The sequence below is a fragment of the Perca flavescens genome, chromosome 18, assembly GCF_004354835.1.
Source record: "Perca flavescens isolate YP-PL-M2 chromosome 18, PFLA_1.0, whole genome shotgun sequence".
NCBI classification, from domain to species: Eukaryota; Metazoa; Chordata; class Actinopteri; order Perciformes; family Percidae; genus Perca; species Perca flavescens.
Window position 1 is genome coordinate 29521898 of NC_041348.1, and position 18078 is coordinate 29539975.

The window sequence follows — 18078 nt, forward strand, 5'->3', positions numbered from 1 at the left end:
TGTGTAGGAAAAAAAGGGCCGTTTGAGTGATCGAACAGCCAGCAAAGCCCAGCAAAATGTGGGGCGACATGTGTGTGTGTGTGTGTGTGTGTGTGTGGGGGGGGGGCAGCCATCTGTGACCCTCGCACCTCGCCAACCACCGACAACCAGCAGGTCCCATGTGTCTGCCGGGTGTCACCCTCTTGTTGCTGTTTTGTTGTTGTTATTTATTTACAGGAGCAGTCAGATGAGATGAGCGATGGGGAGAGCTTTGCCTCGGGTGCCAGAAGCAGCCATGGGATCTCTTGTGTGTGTGTGTGTGTGTGTGTGTGTGTGTGTGTGTGTGTGTGTGTGTGTGTGTGTGTGTGAGATCGTGATTGTGATCGTGGGTGATTTGGCACCGATGTGGCGTCCAGCGGAGCGCTGGTCCAGCCAGCGGACAGAGGGAGAGCAGGGCCGGGCCATCTGTGGGACAGACATGGTAGACGTCTCCCAGGTTGTCTGTCTCGGTCTGAAATGGTGCCAAGAAGTGATGGCACCGACGCCGATTTCCAGTCTCGACCGGATCCACTTTTAGTCAAACTGTCCTGAGTTTACTGTCGTTACTCTACTCGTTACTCTACTCGTTACTTATCTCTAATTTGACTTGTACGTTTCAGGTTGAGGCTGTGGGAGCATGCCTATGTTCCCACAGCCCTAAGTTCCCACATTTCTAAGAATTTATTTTTTCACTGAAAATGTGGGAACAAATTAGGCCCTATGTTCCCACATTTACACATTCATAAATTTGTATCAGATTTTATCCCCCTTTCTCCCAATTTGGTAGTCAGTTACACCCAACCTATTATCCAGTAGCAATGGACTACAGGTGGAATGTAACCCTAACCCTAACCATAACATGGGGCCTAATTTTAAGTGAAAACTAATTCTTAGAAATGTGGGAACATAGGGCTGTGGGACCATAATGCTGTGGTAACATAGGGCTGACCCCAAGGCGTAACAGAGTTGTCTCGCATTGCCAGACTCTAAAAGATCTAATATATAATAATATCTAAAAGAAAAGTGCCAGGGGAGGATCCCCCCTAACCCCCTACGGAGGTCCGGCAGTGCCCCCAATGTTCTCAAACCCTGATCCTTGGACTTTTTAGATTTTTTGCTTCTTAACTCTTTGATATGTTTGCCCTCTTGGTTTCGACCATCGGCTCACGCGTGACACCAAAGTTTGTGCCACTTCCCCATTAAGGCCCTGAACTGATCCCGTATGCCTGCTTTTGTCTGCATTTGGGTCCTTCCCTTGTTTCCTGTTTTCACTGGCCATATGTTGAAATGAATGTCGAAATCACTCAATCTGTACACTGTGGGACAAAACTGCTGCAGCTTCAAAAAAACACAAAAAAAACAGTCAAACTTAAACTCACACATTTTGATATATATGATGGAAAAAGATAGATTCAGCTTTATTGTTGTTGCACAGAGTACAAGTACTGAGACCATGACATACATTTTAAGTGAAAGAATAAGCAACATGCAGAGTAATGTATATAGTATATAATATAATATATATATATATAATATAGTATTATATAATATATAGAATAAACCGTAGTGGGAAGATATGACTACGCTAAGATATATAAAGTATGGACATGTGCAGCAGTAACAGTCGGCAACGCTGGTATAAGTATAAAATATATAGTGCAGGTTAATGCTAATATAAGACATGATATACAGAATAAACAGCTGGAGGAATGATATGAATACTGTGTATAGACTATAGATCAAATATATGGACAGAAGTATAAATGTGTATTAGTATGTGAGAGCATTATTTAAGGAAGCTAAATAAGAAATAAATGAATATAGCAAGTGATCTGTTTTAGATGAAGTTAAGGTTCTGGACTGACTCAAAGGGGGGCTTCTTAATATGAGATCAGATCAAGACTTGAGTATCTTTGTCCAGCTCAGACTAAAATAGAAACAGCTCGGCACAGAAAACACATTTAGTCATCCATCAACATATCATTTTGGTATCTACTCATGTAATATATGATGAGATGATGTTTAACAGCAGAGGACTCTCTGGAGTTCACTGTACCTTCATCTTCATCCCGGTCTCTTCTGGTTTTGTGCGATTGTTGTTTTCAGATGTCGTGTTGTTTGTCTCTTCTGCTGTCCATTTATTTGCTGTTGTCAATGCGGATTCATTTGCAGTCGGAGATATTGTAGCTGTTGCATCATCACCTTAAACACAATTTAAAAAAACTGATTAGAAATATACACTTCTGCACAACAAAAGACGGATTGTAGAAATATTAAAACCTCAGATCTAAACAAATACTTTAATCCACAAAGTGATTTTAAACAGCTGATCATATTCTCACCTGGTATCTCATTGGAGGACTGAAGAGGGCTGAAGGTGAACAGATGCACATTTCCACTGTCATCTTCTGTCACTTTACATTTCAATAACTTGTAATGCTTCGGATTGAGGTGAGATTGTGTCAAAAATAATACAATGGCTGAACAGGGATACCGTGGTGCCCCCATGTCAGTCTCACCATACCGCCAGCTCACTGTGTGGAAACAACCAAAAGCATATCCCGACACAGAGCAGACCAAGGTGACCGAATCATCATCCTTCTGTTCAGACACTGGTGAAGATGTTGAGAGAAAGACAACAACAATAAAAAGAACTTTATCACTGGAATCAGAATTATTGTAATGTTTAAGTATATTGTTCTAAAAAAAAAAACAGTATGAAAACATTATGATGTAAATACTCACTGTTAACAACATACAGAGCAGCCACCGTGTCTTCACCGTGTAGTTTTCCTGATCTGAAGTGGCCGCAATCATAACGACCAACATCATCATGTTTGATATTCTTTATGACCAGAGAACAGTTCTCCGTAACACTCAGTCGGTCTGATTTAGCTTGAATCTGCCCGTGTTCAAACAGCGTCAAGCCTTCGTTTCCTGGATTAACGAAGAACCAGATAACACCTTCACACTGATCCTGGTCATCCATCCCATTATCACACGACAAAGTGACGTCATCTCCAACTTTGACAATAGGGTAGGAAAATGTCCTAGCAGCTGTTGAAAATAATTAAGAAATGGGATAAATTAAAATACATATAGGACTGTTATGTGACAATCAATTTAGATTAGTTTGAAAATGTCTCATGTTTGATTTCCAAGAGTTCACTAAACCCACCACGTTACAATAAAAACTTGTATTCTCTTACCTGTAAACTGAACCAGCAGCATCAGAAATGAAGACATTATAATCCATCTGATCTGATCCATTGTGCTTCTCTCTCGGTCTCACTCTCTCAAATGTCAAACTGTCTGATGCGCTGCGTCTTAAAAATGAATATAGCATCTACTTCCTGCGGCCACTTCCTCATACTGACTTCATTACTCCTCTGTTAAAAGTCAAATTCATGTGTGATATAAACTTTGATTATCTCTGAATCCTTTTAAGATGTCAAAAGAATAAAAAAAACAACATTTTAGCATTTGAATTTTTAAGTTTGATGCATTTGGCTGTTTTATCTATAGTGATTCACAGTGAGGGTAACAGTAAAAACAGGTCTTGGTCAGGAACAGAGAAGAGGAAGTTGACCGAGTGTAATTTAAGAAAAATGTGGTCCGTGGTGCAATAATGTGGTATTGTAGCAGTGGAAAGAACACAGATGATGTGTTTTACTGGGCTAAGACCAGTTGGTTCCTCATTGTATATCTGTGGTTTTGTTTTTCCTTACTGAGAACTGAAGGAGAAGTGTTTTGGGGATAATGTGGTTAACAGCAACAACAGCAGCAGAGCTCTGCAGGTTTTACCCTCTGATGAGGACCAGATAATCATCAGAAACATTAATGGTGAACACATGAATAAATATCGGACTCAACTGTCTTTAATTACTCAAAGATAGAGCATCAAGTTCCCTAGATCCATTTTGTCTGTATGACTTAAGAAGTAAATGTTTGATCAGAGTGTGTGTGACATCACAACTTTTAGGTTTTTTTATGCTCTGCAGTCTGCACCCTGCAGAGATTAGAGTCTGTGGTCCTTAAATAAAGTTAGAGAATAATTCTAAATCATATCACAGCTCCAGTTATGAGGTCATGTGCATCCTCAATGAACACATCGGAGCATTTTCTTTTCACTTTGGATGCATTTATATGTTACATAGACAACTGTTGGAGCCCAGAGAAAACAGAGGGAAGGTTTACTATGAGAGCTGAGAGAACAAGAAGAGGTCAGCTGAATAGAGGCCAGCCGCAGTGTGGTCTGTGTGCTGAAGAGAAAGAAAAACACTTTTTAATCTGAATATACATTTTTTAATGTGCAAATTTATATTCTTATCAGACATAATAAATACAGGATTGTTACAAATTCCATTTAGACTCAACACTCACTAAATCCAAACACATACTGTAATCCAATATGTTTAATTTTTTCAATCTCGACCAGATCCACTTTTAGTCAAACTGTTCTGAGGAGCAGGGAGAGGGAGGGGAGTAACGTTTACTGCCGTTACTCTACTCGTTACTCTTATTGACTTGTACATTTCAGGTTGAGGCTGTTACAGAGTTGTCTCACAATGCCAGACCTATCTAAAAGAAAAGTGCCAGGGGAGGATCCGAACAGTAGGGGGAAGATATGAATATGCTTAGATATATAAAGTATGGACATGTGCAGCAGTAACAGTCGGCAGCGCTGATATAAGTATAAAATATATAGTGCAGGTTAAGTACAAGTAATACTAATATAAGATATGATATACAGAATAAACAGCTGGTGGAATGATATGAATACTGTGTATATTCAATTCAATTCAATTTTATTTATAGTATCAAATCATAACATAGGTTATCTCGAGACACTTTACAGATAGAGTAGGTCTAGACCACACTCTATAATTTACAAAGCCCCAACAATTCCAACAATTCCAGTAATTCCCTCAAGAGCAAGCAGTGCAACAGTGGCGAGGAAAAACTCCCTCTTGGGAAGAAACCTCGGACAGACCCAGGCTCTTGGTAGGCGGTGTCTGACGGGCCGGTTGGGGGTGTGATGAACAGTGGCAATAGTAGTCACATTAATAATGGAACAGTGACTGGATACAGCAGGAAGCTGCAGGGTTCAGCAGGAAGCAGCATGACATTGCAGGGCACCGCTGAGCTCAGCAGGGAGTGCAGCAGGACCACGGCGACAGCTGGAACCAGGATCTTGGTGCCAACGTTCTCCAAGGAAATACGCTGGGGGAAAAAACATAAGGACTCCGGGGAGTAAACTCCCCAGAAGCTAGGATTAGTAACAAGCATTTCTGGGACGGGATACACACAAATAGTAATAGTAATAGTAATAGAAAGGGAGAGGAGAGAGCAGCTCAGTGTGTCAAAGGAAGGAAGGAAATCCCCCGGCAGTCTAGAACTATAACAGCGTAACTATAACAGCGTAACTAAGAGAGACAGGTCATAAGGAGAGGTAGCTTTTTCGGGCTTAGAACTCTCCCCCTGCCGGATCGCGCTTGGCTGGCCTGCCTCCCTCTACTTTTTTATATATTATTAATCTAACAATTATGAAGGGAAGCAGGTGGGCCAGTTAGGTGAACACTGCAACTACTCACTCCCTAACTATAATTTCAATTCAATTCAATTCAATTTTATTTATAGTATCAAATCATAACAAAAGTTATCTCAAGACACTTTACAGATAGAGTAGGTCTAGACCACACTCTATAAATTCCAAAACCCCAACAATTACAGTAATTCCCTCAAGAGCAAGCATTAAAAGTGGCTATTGCGACAGTGGCAAGAAAAAACTCCCTTTTAGGAAGAAACCTCGGCAGACCCAGGCTCTTGGTAGGCGGTGTCTGACGGGCCGGTTGGGGGCGTGATGAACAGTGGTGATAACAGTCACATTAGAAGTCACATTGACTTCGAAGGTTATCGTGGAAGTTCATGTCATAGCAGGGCACATCGTGTCATACTGAGTAGTGCAGTCTCCTATACCGGATCTTGACTACTCTGTGCATAGGAACATCACAGCAGGGCGTTGCGGGATGTAACGTGGCACTGCAAAGCACGGGTGGAGGCTGCGGATGCAGCAGGATGCAGCAGGATGCGGCCGGGAAATGCAGAGAATCGCAGAGCATAGCTCTGCGAAGAAGAAACATAAGGACTCCGGGGAGTAAACTCCCCAGAGCTAGATTAGTAACAAGCATTTCTGGGACAGGATGCATACAAAAGTAACAAGTTGAGATGAGAGAGCAGCTCAGTGTGTCTTAGGGAGGAACAGCCTCACCGGCAGTCTAGAATTGTAATAGCATAACTTAAGAGAGGCAGGTTAAAGAGAGGTGCCTGGTCGGGCTAGAACTCTCCCCAACCGGATCGGGCTGTACTGGCCTGCCTCCCTCTACTCTCGCTAGATTATTAATTATACAGTATAAAAAACTGATGACTACGAGGAGAAGCAGGTGGGCCGGGTTAGGCGGACGGTGCAACACCTCAATCCTTAACTATAAGCTTTATCAAAGAGGAGGGTTTTCAGTTTACTCTTAAATGTGGTGACGGTGTCTGCCCCTCGAACCCCGACTGGGAGCTGGTTCCATAATACTGGAGCCTGATAGCTGAAGGCCCTGGCCCCCAGTCTACTTCCAGAGACTCTAGGAACCATAAGTAGCCCCGCATTCTGGGAGCGCAGTGCTCTAGTGGGACAATAAGGTATTATGAGCTCTTCTAAGTATGATGGTGCTTGACCATTTAGAGCTTTGTAAGTCAGGAGGAGGATTTTAAATTCAATCCTATATTTCACTGGAAGCCAATGCAGAGAAGCTAATACAGGAGAAATATGATCTCTTCTCTTAGTTCTCGTCAGAACACGTGCTGCAGCATTCTGGATCAGTTGGAGAGTCTTAATGGACTTATTTGGGCAACCTGATAATAAGGAATTGCAGTAATCTAGTCTAGAAGTAACAAATGCATGGACTAGTTTTTCAGCATCGTTTTGAGACAGGATATTCCTAATTTTGGCAATGTTACGAAGATGGAAAAAGGCTATTCTTGAGGTTTGTTTTAAGTGGGCGTTGAAGGATATATCCTGATCAAAAATAACTCCTAGATTTCTGACAGCAGTGCTGGAGGCCAGGGTAATACCATCCAGAGTAACTATATCTTTTGAAAACGAAGTTCGGCGGTGCATTGGTCCTATCACAATAACTTCAGTTTTGTCTGAGTTTAACATCAGGAAATTGTGGGTCATCCAGGATTTTATATCCTCAATACACGTTTGAAGTCTTGCTAACTGACCACTTTCATCTGGCTTAATTGACAGATATAATTAGGTATCGTCTGCGTAACAGTGATAGTTAATCGAGTGTTTCCTAATAATATTACCTAGAGGAAGCATATATAAGGAAAATAGAATTGGTCCAAGCACTGAGCCTTGAGAAACGCCATGGCTAACTTTAGCGTGCTTGGAGGGTTTATCATTAACATTAACAAACTGGGATCGTTCAGAGAAATAGGACTTAAACCAGCTTAGTGCGATTCCTTTAATGCCAACTAAGTGTTCCAGTCTCTGTAACAGGATAGTATGGTCAATAGTGTCAAATGCAGCACTAAGATCTAGTAGAACAAGAATGGAGACAAGTCCTTTGTCTGCAGCAGTTAGAAGGTCGTTAGTAATTTTCACCAGTGCCGTCTCTGTGCTATGATTCTTTCTAAATCCTGATTGAAAATCATCAAATAGACTGTTGCTATGTAGAAAATTACATAACTGATTAGCAACCACCTTCTCAAGGATCTTGGATAGAAAGGGAAGGTTAGATATAGGTCTATAGTTTGCTAAGACCTCAGGATCTAGGGTGGGTTTTTTCAGAAGAGGTTTTATCACAGCTACTTTAAATGACTGCGGTACATAACCTGTTAGTAAGGACATGTTGATCATATCTAGTAATGAAGTGTTTACCACGGGTAACTCTTCTTTGAGTAGCCTCGTAGGGATGGGGTCTAAGAGACAGGTAGATGGCTTAGCTGAGGATATCTTTAACATTAATTGTTGAAGGTCTATAGGATAAAAGCAGTCCAAGTATATGTCGGGAGTCGTGGTTCTTTCTAGCGGTCCTGCATTTAAAGATGAACTGTTAGAAGTTGAGGGCAAAAGATGATGAATTTTATCTCTAATTGTTATAATTTTATCATTAAAGAAGCTCATGAAGTCATCACTACTCAGAGCTAGAGGAATAGATGGCTCAGTAGAGCTGTGACTATCTGTCAGCCTGGCTACAGTGCTGAAAAGAAACCTTGGGTTGTTCTTGTTTTCTTCTATTAATGATGAGTAATAGTCTGATCTGGCTTTTCTTAGGGCCTTCCTATAGGTTTTCAGACTGTCTTGCCATTCCAAACGGGATTCCTCCACTTTGGTGGAGCGCCACTTACTTTCGATGTTTCGTGAGATTTGTTTTAATTTGCGAGTTTGGGAGTTATACCAAGGAGCTATTTTCCTTTGCTTTATCGTCTTCTTTGTGAGAGGAGTGACAGAGTCTAAGGTCGTCCGTAGGCAAGTCGTAGCACCGTCTACAAATGTATCAATTTGAGAGGGACTGAGGTTAACATAGAGGTCTTCTGTTATGTTAAGGCACGACATAGACTGGAATGCTGTAGGAATATTTTCCTTAAATTTAGCTATAGCACTGTCAGATAGGCATCTAGTGTAGAAGCTGCTATCTGGTTTAGTATGGTCAGGTAACAAGAATTCAAAAGTAATTAAAAAATGATCTGATAATACCAGATTCTGCGGAAATATTATTAAATCCTCAATTTCAATACCATATGCCAGCACAAGGTCGAGGGTGTGGTTAAAACAGTGCGTCGCCTTGTGCACACTCTGACTGAAACCGATTGAATCCAGTAATGAGTTGAAAGCAGTAGTAAGGCTATTGCTGTCAACGTCCATATGGATATTGAAATCACCAACAATAAGTACTTTGTCTGATTTAAGGACTACACATGATAAAAACTCTGAGAATTCAGATAAAAATTCAGAATACGGACCTGGAGCCCTGTAAATAACAACGAATATAATTGGCTGTAATGTTTTCCATTTTGGATGTTGAAGATTAATAACAAGACTTTCAAAGGAGTTATAATTTAATTTAGGTTTAGGAGTAATTAACAGGCTTGCATCAAAGATGGCTGCAACTCCCCCTCCTTGGCCTGAGCCTCTAGGACTTTGAGTATTAATATGACTGGGAGGAGTGGCTTCATTTAGACTGACATAGTCTTCATGGCCCAGCCAGGTTTCAGTAAGACAAAATAAATCAATGTTATTATCTGATATCAACTCGTTAACCAATAATGCTTTAGACAGAGATCTAATATTTAATAGTCCACATCTAATTTTCCTATTTTGTTCTATCGTTGCAGTCGTTTTAATTCCAATTAGGTTGTTAAATATAGCACATCTTTTGTTTACCTTTGATTTAACCGATCTGATCCGGGGAACAGACACCGTGCTTATTAGACTATGAGTGGGTGACTGCTCCAACGGAAGCACAGGGGGGTGTGTAGTACTGCACCCCTGATTACTAATATCAAACTTGGGTTGTCATGGTTTATGTCTGATAAACTCGGTCAGATTTTTTGATATGAGAGCGGCTCCGTCCCAGGTGGGATGAATGCCGTCTCTCTCCATCAGACCAGGCTTTCCCCAGAACGCCCCCCAGTTATTCACATAGCCCACATCATTAGCTGGGCACCCCCCCGACAACCAGCGGTGGAAGGATGACGTACGGCTGTACGTTTCATCATTGGTCAGGTTTGGCAGGGGTCCAGAGAAAACTACTGAGTCCGACATTGTCTTTGCGTATTTACAAAGTGACTCAACAGATCAGATATATGGACAGAAGTATAAATGCATATGAGTATATGAGAGCATTATTTAAGGAAGCTAAATAAGAAATAAATGAATATACCAGGTGATCTGTTAGATGAAGTTAAGGTTCTGGACTGACTCAACTGAGGTGGTTGTTTTTGGAGCAAAAGAGGAACGATTGACAGTCAGCACTCAGCTTCAAACAACAAGGGCAAGAAAACAGACAGAGCCAGAAATCTTGGTGTAGTCATGGACTCAGACCTGAATTTCAATAGTCACATTAAGACAATTACAAAGTCAGCCTATTACCACCTTAAGAATATATTAAGGGTTAAAGGACTTATGTTTCAGCAGGATTTGGAAAAACTTGTCCATGCTTTTATCTTCAGTAGACTTAACTACTGTAACGGTGTCTTTACAGGTCTCCCTAAAAAATCAATCAGACAGCTGCAGCTGATTCAGAACGCTGCTGCTCGAGTCCTCACTAAGACCAAGAAAGTGGATCACATCACTCCAGTACTGAAGTCTCTACACTGGCTTCCAGTGCCTCAAAGAATTGATTTCAAAATACTTTTGCTGGTTTATAAATCACTAAACGGTTTAGGGCCAAAATACATTTCTGATCTGCTACTACACTATGACCCACCCAGACCTCTCAGGTGGTCTGGGACAGGTCTGCTTTCTGTCCCCAGAGTCAGGACTAAACAGGGGGAAACAGCATTCAGTTTTTATGCTCCACATATCTGGAACAAAGTCCCAAAAAACTGCAGGTCTGCTGCAACTCTGAGTTCTTTTAAATCAAAGCTAAAGACCTTTCTTTTTGGATCCTGCCTTTCTTTAAATAATTTTTCATTTTTTATACTGAAGTTGCAGTGTTGAAACTGTATGACAATCTATATGAGCTTATAGAGAGAATTAAAAAGTAAGACCGGTGGGACCGGCCCATACTGGGAATGGCAAGGATTGCGGGTGGATTACGTGTATAGAGCAACGGCTTATACGTTGTCCCATACTAGCAGCCTAAAATCTTGTATTTTATCTGCGTTTATATTTTTAATTGTTTTTAACTGCTCTTTAATGTTTTATGTAAAGCACTTTGAATTGCCCTGTTGCTGAAATGTGCTATACAAATAAAGCTGCCTTGCCTTGCCTCAAAGGGGGGCTTCTTTATATGAGATCAGATCAAGACTTCAGTGTCTTTGTCCAGCTCAGACTAAAATCAACTAAAATCAATGATGTGAATACTGTGTATAGACTATAGATTTGATACATGGGAAGAAGTATACATGTGTATGAGTATGTGAGAGCATTATTTAAGGAAGCTAAATAAGAAATAAATGAATATAGCAAGTGATCTGTGATATCGGGTGATGATTCAGAAATGATGTTGGGAGACCTCAAAGATGACGACCAGTCCGATGATTACAAATCAAGTGCAGCTTTATTCAAACAGTGAACAAACTTTCATGACACTGGAACAACCATGAGCATACAGACACGTCTGCCCAAAGATGAACCACATGTACATCATAGTGAATACCTGTTAAACACTTTTCGTGCTTACCAAGCATGAGACATCTACTGTATTTCAGTTGGAACAGTTTACTCTTAAACTACACCTTTTATGGCCTTTTAGTGCTCCTAATAGATTCTCACATTCCTGGCTCCAATTCCTCTCTGTGAAAGTTGTACCCAAACTCATAATAGATTCTACACATTCCTGTGGGTGAAGGTTGTCCCCAGACTAACCTTCTTGTGTAGTACCCTACATACAACATATAAAATACACTTGAAACATGTAGGCTGAAATATCCAACCTATCAATCTGTTTTAGATGAAGTTAAGGTTCTGGACTGACTCAAAGGGGGGTTTCTTAATATGAGATCAGATCAAGACTTGAGTATCTTTGTCCAGCTCAGACTAAAATAGAAACAGGTCGGCACAGAAAACAGACTACTCGTGTAATATATGATGAGATGATGTTTAACAGCAGAGGACTCTGTGGTGAGTTGATGTTGTTGATCAGTGGAGACAGACAGAGGTAGAAGACTCTGCAGCGTTTTCATAGGTCACTGTACCTTCATCTTCATCATCTTCATTATCATACTTCTGTGAACATGGAGCAGATAAATGTTTAAACACAGATCTGTAAAGTTATAATTGTATAAACATTTAATAATTTGCTGTTTAAACTGACATTCTTTTCTTCCGTCTGTGTTTTGTTCCCTGAAAAGACAAAAAGACAAAAGAGAGTCGACTTCATCTTCCAAAATAAAAATCCAGGTTTATCAAACTTTTTCAAATAAAAGTCTGATCTGTGAATATTCTCACCTTTAGCTCTTGCCCATATGTTGACCACCACAACACTTGTTATGAGTGATGTTAAACCCACAGGCACGACGATGATCCTCCACCAACCTGAAACAGGATGTTACAAGTGTTAAATATAGTCAGAGGTGTTATGATGACGAGCTACTTGTTAGCGTGTTCTTGTGCTGTCTCTATATCTCTAATATCTGAATGAACAAAGTGTCTTTTGCCTGCATGTCTTTTCTGACTGTAAATATAGTTCTGTTGTGTTCAGTCACTACCTTCTGGTTTAGTTTGATTGTTGTTTTCATATGTCGTGTTGTTTGTCTCTTCTGATGTCCATTTATTTCCTGATTCATTCGTAATCTGAGATATTGTAGTTGTTGCATCATCACCTTAAACACAATAACAAACTGTTCAGTTAGAAAAAACTTCTGCACTAAGCAAAACAAAGAATGATGAAACATTAAAACATCAGATCCAAACAAATATTCAGTGTAATTATCCACAAAGGGATTTTAAACAGCTGATCATATTCTCACCTGGTTTCTCACCGGAGGACTGAGGAGGGATGAAGCTGAAATGCTGCACATTTCTGTAAGGATCTGTCACTTCACATTTCAATAACTCGTAATACTTTGACTTCTGATGAAGGTGAGATGTTGTAAATGTCACAGTGCCTGAACAGTCAAACTGTGTTGTCTCCACGTCAGTCTTATCACCCTCATACAGCCACTCCACTGTGTGGACACACCCACCATATGTCAACACGGAGCAGAACAAAGTGACCGTATAATCGTTCTTCTGTTCAGTCACTGGTGAAGACGGAGATATTGAGAGAGAAAGACAACATTAACTTCATCACTGCATTCATAATTATTGTTATGTTTCAGTTTATTGTTCTAACAAAACAGTTTGAAAACATTATGATGTAAATACTCACTGGTAACAACAGTCAGAACAACCACTGTCTGATAATGTCCAGATCTGAACTGACTGCAGGTGTAACTACCAGCATCCTCATCTGTGACCTTCTTTATAACCAGAGAACATTTCTCTGTAACACTCAGTCTCTCTGATTTAGTTTTGGCTTCTTCGGGAATCTGCCCGTGTATAAACAGCAACCCTGTGTATCCTGAACCAGTGAAGAACCAGGTACTATTGTGACACTGATCCTGATCATCTGTCACATTTCCACAAGAGAAAATGATTTCATCTCCAACTCTGACAATGGGGAAGAAATATGTCACCGCTGCTGCTATTGAAAAAAGAGAAATATGAATTATAAATATAAGTTTTAAAATGTGTTTTATGTTTGATTTCCAAAAGTTGACTAAACTCAACACATTACAGCAACACTCATATTCTCTTACCTGTAAACTGAACCAGCAGCATCAGAAATGAAGACATTATAATCCATCTGATCTGATCCATCGTGCTTCTCTCTTGTTCTCACACTCTCAAATGTCAAACTGTCTGATGCGCTGGGTCTTAAAAATGAATATAGCATCTACTTCCTGTGGTAATGATGGAGTCACTTCCTAACAATGACTTTATCTCCTCTGTTAGCTGTTGAAGTGATGTGTAATATTAGCTTTTATTCTCTCTGTGTAAATCCCCTGACTTATTATTGTCATGAACATTTCTTCTGAACTCAGCCTGAGAGATTATTTTAGATGCATTTATATGTTTTAAATGTTAGAGCCCAGTGCAAACAGAGGTGTTCAACCCAACAGAGGGAAGGTTTACTACGAGAGCTGAGAGTACAAGAAGAGGTCAGCTGATCAGAGGTCAGCTGAAGTGTGGTCTGTGTGCTGAAGAGAGAGAGAACTACAAAACACTTGTGAAACTGAATATAAATACTTTCATGTGCATATTATATTATTATCAGCCACAACAAAGACAGGATTGTTACAAATTGCATTAATTCTCGAAGCTCATTAAATCCAAACACATACTTAAGTTTAATATGTTTAAATGAAAGACAGTCAAAATCACTTCCTCTGTACACTGAGGGACAGGAAGAGATTAAAAACTGCTGCAGCTTTAAAAAGAACCAGTAGATCTTAAACTCACAGATACATTTGGAAACAAGAAGAAAGTTTAGATTCAAGATTAGACTCAGCTTTATTGATATGGACCTTTTTCACAGCAGACATGTTGACTTGTCATAGTAGAAAAAGCACAGCTGACATTGATAACCTTAACGATGGCTTAGTTTCATCAAGTGTCCCAGTAAGATATTTCAGTGAGTCAGCATGCACAATACCAGGACCTCTCCTAAGTGGAATGCAGCCATCACTAATGGTTTAATACCAGGGCCTCTCCTAAGTGGAATGCAGCCATCATTAATGGTTTAATACCAGGACCTCTCCTAAGTGGAATGCAGCCATCAGTAATGGTTTAATACCAGGGTCTCTCCTAAGTGGAATGCAGCCATCATTAATGGTTTAATACCAGGGTCTCTCCTAAGTGGAATGCATCCATCAGTAATGGTTTAATACAGGACCTCTCCTAAGTGGAATGCAGCCATCAGTAATGGTTTTGAATACACCTGTGCTTTTCCTACTATGACATGTCAACATGTCTGCCGTGAAAAAGGTCTATTGCACAGAGTACAAGTACTGACACAACGACATGATGTCAAAAAGCAGCAACTTATAGAGTAATGCACATATATTTTTATACAATATTTAAAATAAACAGTTACAGCAGTAACAGTCGGCAGCACAAGTATAATTATAAAATATATAGCGCAGGTTTAAGTACAATAATGCTAATATGAGACATGATATACAGAATAAACAGCTGGAGGAATGATATGAATACTGTGTATAGACTATAGATCAGATATATGGACAGAAGTATAAATGTGTATGAGTATGTGAGAGCATTATTTAAGGAAGCTAAATAAGAAATAAATGAATATACCAAGTGATCTGTTTTAGATGAAGTTAAGGTTCTGGACTAAATCAAAGGGGGACTTCTTAATATGAGATCAGATCAAGACTTGAGTATCTTTGTCCAGCTCAGACTAAAATAGAAACAGGTCGGCACATAAAACACATTCAGTCATCCATCAACATATCATTTTGGTATCTACTCATGTAATATATGATGAGATGATGTTTAACAGCAGAGGACTCTGTGGTGAGTTGATGTTGTTGATCAGTGGAGTCAGACAGAGGTAGAAGGCTCTGCAGCGTTTTCATAGGTCACTGTACCTTCCTCTTCATCATCTTCATTATCATATTTCTGTGAACATGGAGCAAATAAATGTTTAAACACAAATCTGTAAAGTTATAATTGTATAACCATTTAATAATTTGCTGTTTAAACTCACAATGTTTTCTTCCGTCTCTGTTTTGTTCCCTGAAAAGACAAAAAGACAAAAGAGAGTCGACTTCAGCTTCCACAATAAAAATCAAGGTTTATCCAACTTTTTCAAAATAAAAGTCCATCTGTGAATGTTCTGACCTTTAGTTCTTGCCCATATGTTGACCACCACAACACTTGTTATGAGTGATGCTAAACCCAGAGACATGACGATGATCCTCCACCAGCCTGAAACAGGAAGTTACAAGTGTTAAATATAGTCAGAGTTGTTATGATGACGAGCTACTTGTTAGCGTGTTCTTGTGCTGTCTCTATATCTCTAATATCTGAATGAACAAAGTGTCCTTTGACTGCATGTCTTTTCTGACTTTAAATGTAGTTCTGTTGTGTTCAGTCACTACCTTCTGGTTTAGTTTGATAGTCTCTTCTGATATCCGTTTATTTCCTGTTGTCATTGGTGATTTATTTGTAGTCAGAGATATTGTAGTTGTTGCATCATCACCTTAAACACAATAACAAACTGTTCAGTTAGAAAAAACTCCTGCACTAAGCAAAACAAAGAATGATGAAACATTAAAGTTCCCATATTATGAAAAAAACTCTTTTTCTGGGATTTGGGGTGTTATTTTGTGTCTCTGGTACTTCCACATGCATACAAACTTTGAAAAAAATCCATCCATGGTGTTCTGAGTGAGATAAGGTTTCTGAATGGCCCAATCCCAAAGTCCGGACTCACAGACTCACGGACTTTGGTGCGCGTTCTCGCGAAATTCGTAAGGGCTTAGGGTTGTCCCAATGTCGAATTTCAAAGGGCGTGGGGGTTTGAGTACACACTTACCGAGCCCTTTCCGTGAGTCTGCATCAATGCAGACTTCACCAAAGGGAATTACCCACAGTTCAAAGCGTTGTGACGTTTACCGCGGAGACCGTATGGAAATCCGGAAATTACAAAGGTAAACAACAGCACGACACACGACCACGGAACAGACCGACCTGTTGTCCAACTTGTAAAACAAGAGTTTGGAATCAGGCAGCCGTCTCCTGGGCCTTGGCCGTGTGGAAAGCAACAAACTTAAAATGAAGATTCTCAAACCGGCAAGTGTCAGCAACATCTTTGTTATTAAACGTCGCCAAGGTAACATGTGATCTCGTGAAGTGCTGTCCCAATCCCATTTATACCTATCTGAGCCCATGTGGCCTCACACACTCGCTCACTTAGTACCTGAGATCACTTAAGTCTGTGAGTCCTTAGTCCTCAGGGCTCACTTTGGGATTGGGCCAATGTGTCCTGCCTTCAGTCTCCGGGTGAGCTGTTCAAAATTGTCACGGCTTGTGACGTCACAAGCCGAAACGAGCTGGCTAACCGCAACCGTTAGCTCGTAGCGTTAGCGTTACCTTGTTCTCAATAGCAAAGCACTGCTACAACACACACAGGTTCACCATAATCTACAAAAGAACTACTTACATGTGCGCCCTCATTTAAAAGTCTCCCAGCTAATCCTGCCTTGTAACTGACCGAAGTTGGAGAAACAACCTTTCTTTTACCGTCTCTAGAGTTAGCTAGCTGACATGCTCTACATCTGAGCTACTGAGCATGTGCGAGTGCAATCAAAGATAGTACAGAAGAAGAAAAGAGGTCTCACTCTGTAGCTAAAACAGAGACCAGGTGAAAAGAGGAGCTGCAGCAGTGAGAGAGAGCTGTGCAGTACAACAAAAATATGGTGTTTTTTGAAAATTAAACCATGTAAACCTATTCTGGTACAACCTTAAAATACAGTTATGAACCTGAAAATGAGCATAATATGGGCACTTTAAAACATCAGATCCAAACAAATATTCAGTGTAATTATCCACAAAGTGATTTTAAACAGCTGATCATATTCTCACCTGGTTTCTCAACGGAGGACTGAGGAGGGATGAAGGTGAACAGCTGCCCTTCTCCAATAACAACGTTTGTCACTTCACATTTCAATAACTCGTAATACTTTGACTTCTGATGAAGGTGAGATATTGTAAACGTCACATTGGCAGAACAGTCAAGCTGTGTTGTCTCCACGTCAGTCTTATCACCCTCATACAGGCACTTCACTGTGTGGTCACAATATCCTGACAGAGCAGATCAAGGTGACCATATCATCGTTCTGTTCAGTCACTGGTGAAGATGGAGATATTGAAAGAGAAAGACAACAACAGTAATATTAACTTCATCACTGTAATCATAATTATTGGAATACTTCAGTATATTGTTCTAACAAAACAGTTTGAAAAAATGATGATGTAAATACTCACTGGTAACAACAGACAGATAAACCACTGTGTCTTCATGTTCTCCTGATCTGGACTGTCTGCAGGTGTAACTACCAACATCATCATCTGTGACCTTCTTTATAACCAGAGAACAGTGCTTTGTAACACTCAGTCTGTGTGATTTAGTTTTAGCTTCTTTGTGAATCCGCCCATCTTCAAACAGCAACACTGTGTTTCCTAAACGAGTGAAGAACCAGGTAGTTCTGTAACACTTATTCTGATCATCTATCACATTCAAGCAAGACAAAGTGACTTCATCTCCAACT

General features: G+C 40.1%; 1 protein-coding gene and 1 long non-coding RNA gene across 2 annotated transcripts; both read right to left on the reverse strand.

Annotated features, from left to right (window-relative positions):
• Positions 1-1410: 1410 nt before the first annotated feature.
• Positions 1411-3348, reverse strand: LOC114573360 (uncharacterized). The gene is made up of 4 exons (XM_028605525.1): positions 3228-3348; positions 2764-3075; positions 2361-2630; positions 1411-2220 (listed from the first exon to the last, which is right to left on the reverse strand). Exons 1-4 carry the CDS (start codon positions 3286-3288, stop codon positions 2066-2068), a joined length of 798 nt encoding a protein of 265 aa, XP_028461326.1. The 5' UTR covers positions 3289-3348; the 3' UTR covers positions 1411-2065.
• Positions 3349-14962: 11614 nt separating this feature from the next.
• Positions 14963-17598, reverse strand: LOC114573361 (uncharacterized). Its single transcript, XR_003694886.1, has 5 exons — positions 17393-17598; positions 15907-16007; positions 15647-15733; positions 15513-15541; positions 14963-15424 (listed from the first exon to the last, which is right to left on the reverse strand). It is a non-coding gene; the product is annotated as an uncharacterized LOC114573361 (long non-coding RNA).
• Between the last annotated feature and the right edge of the window lie 480 nt (positions 17599-18078).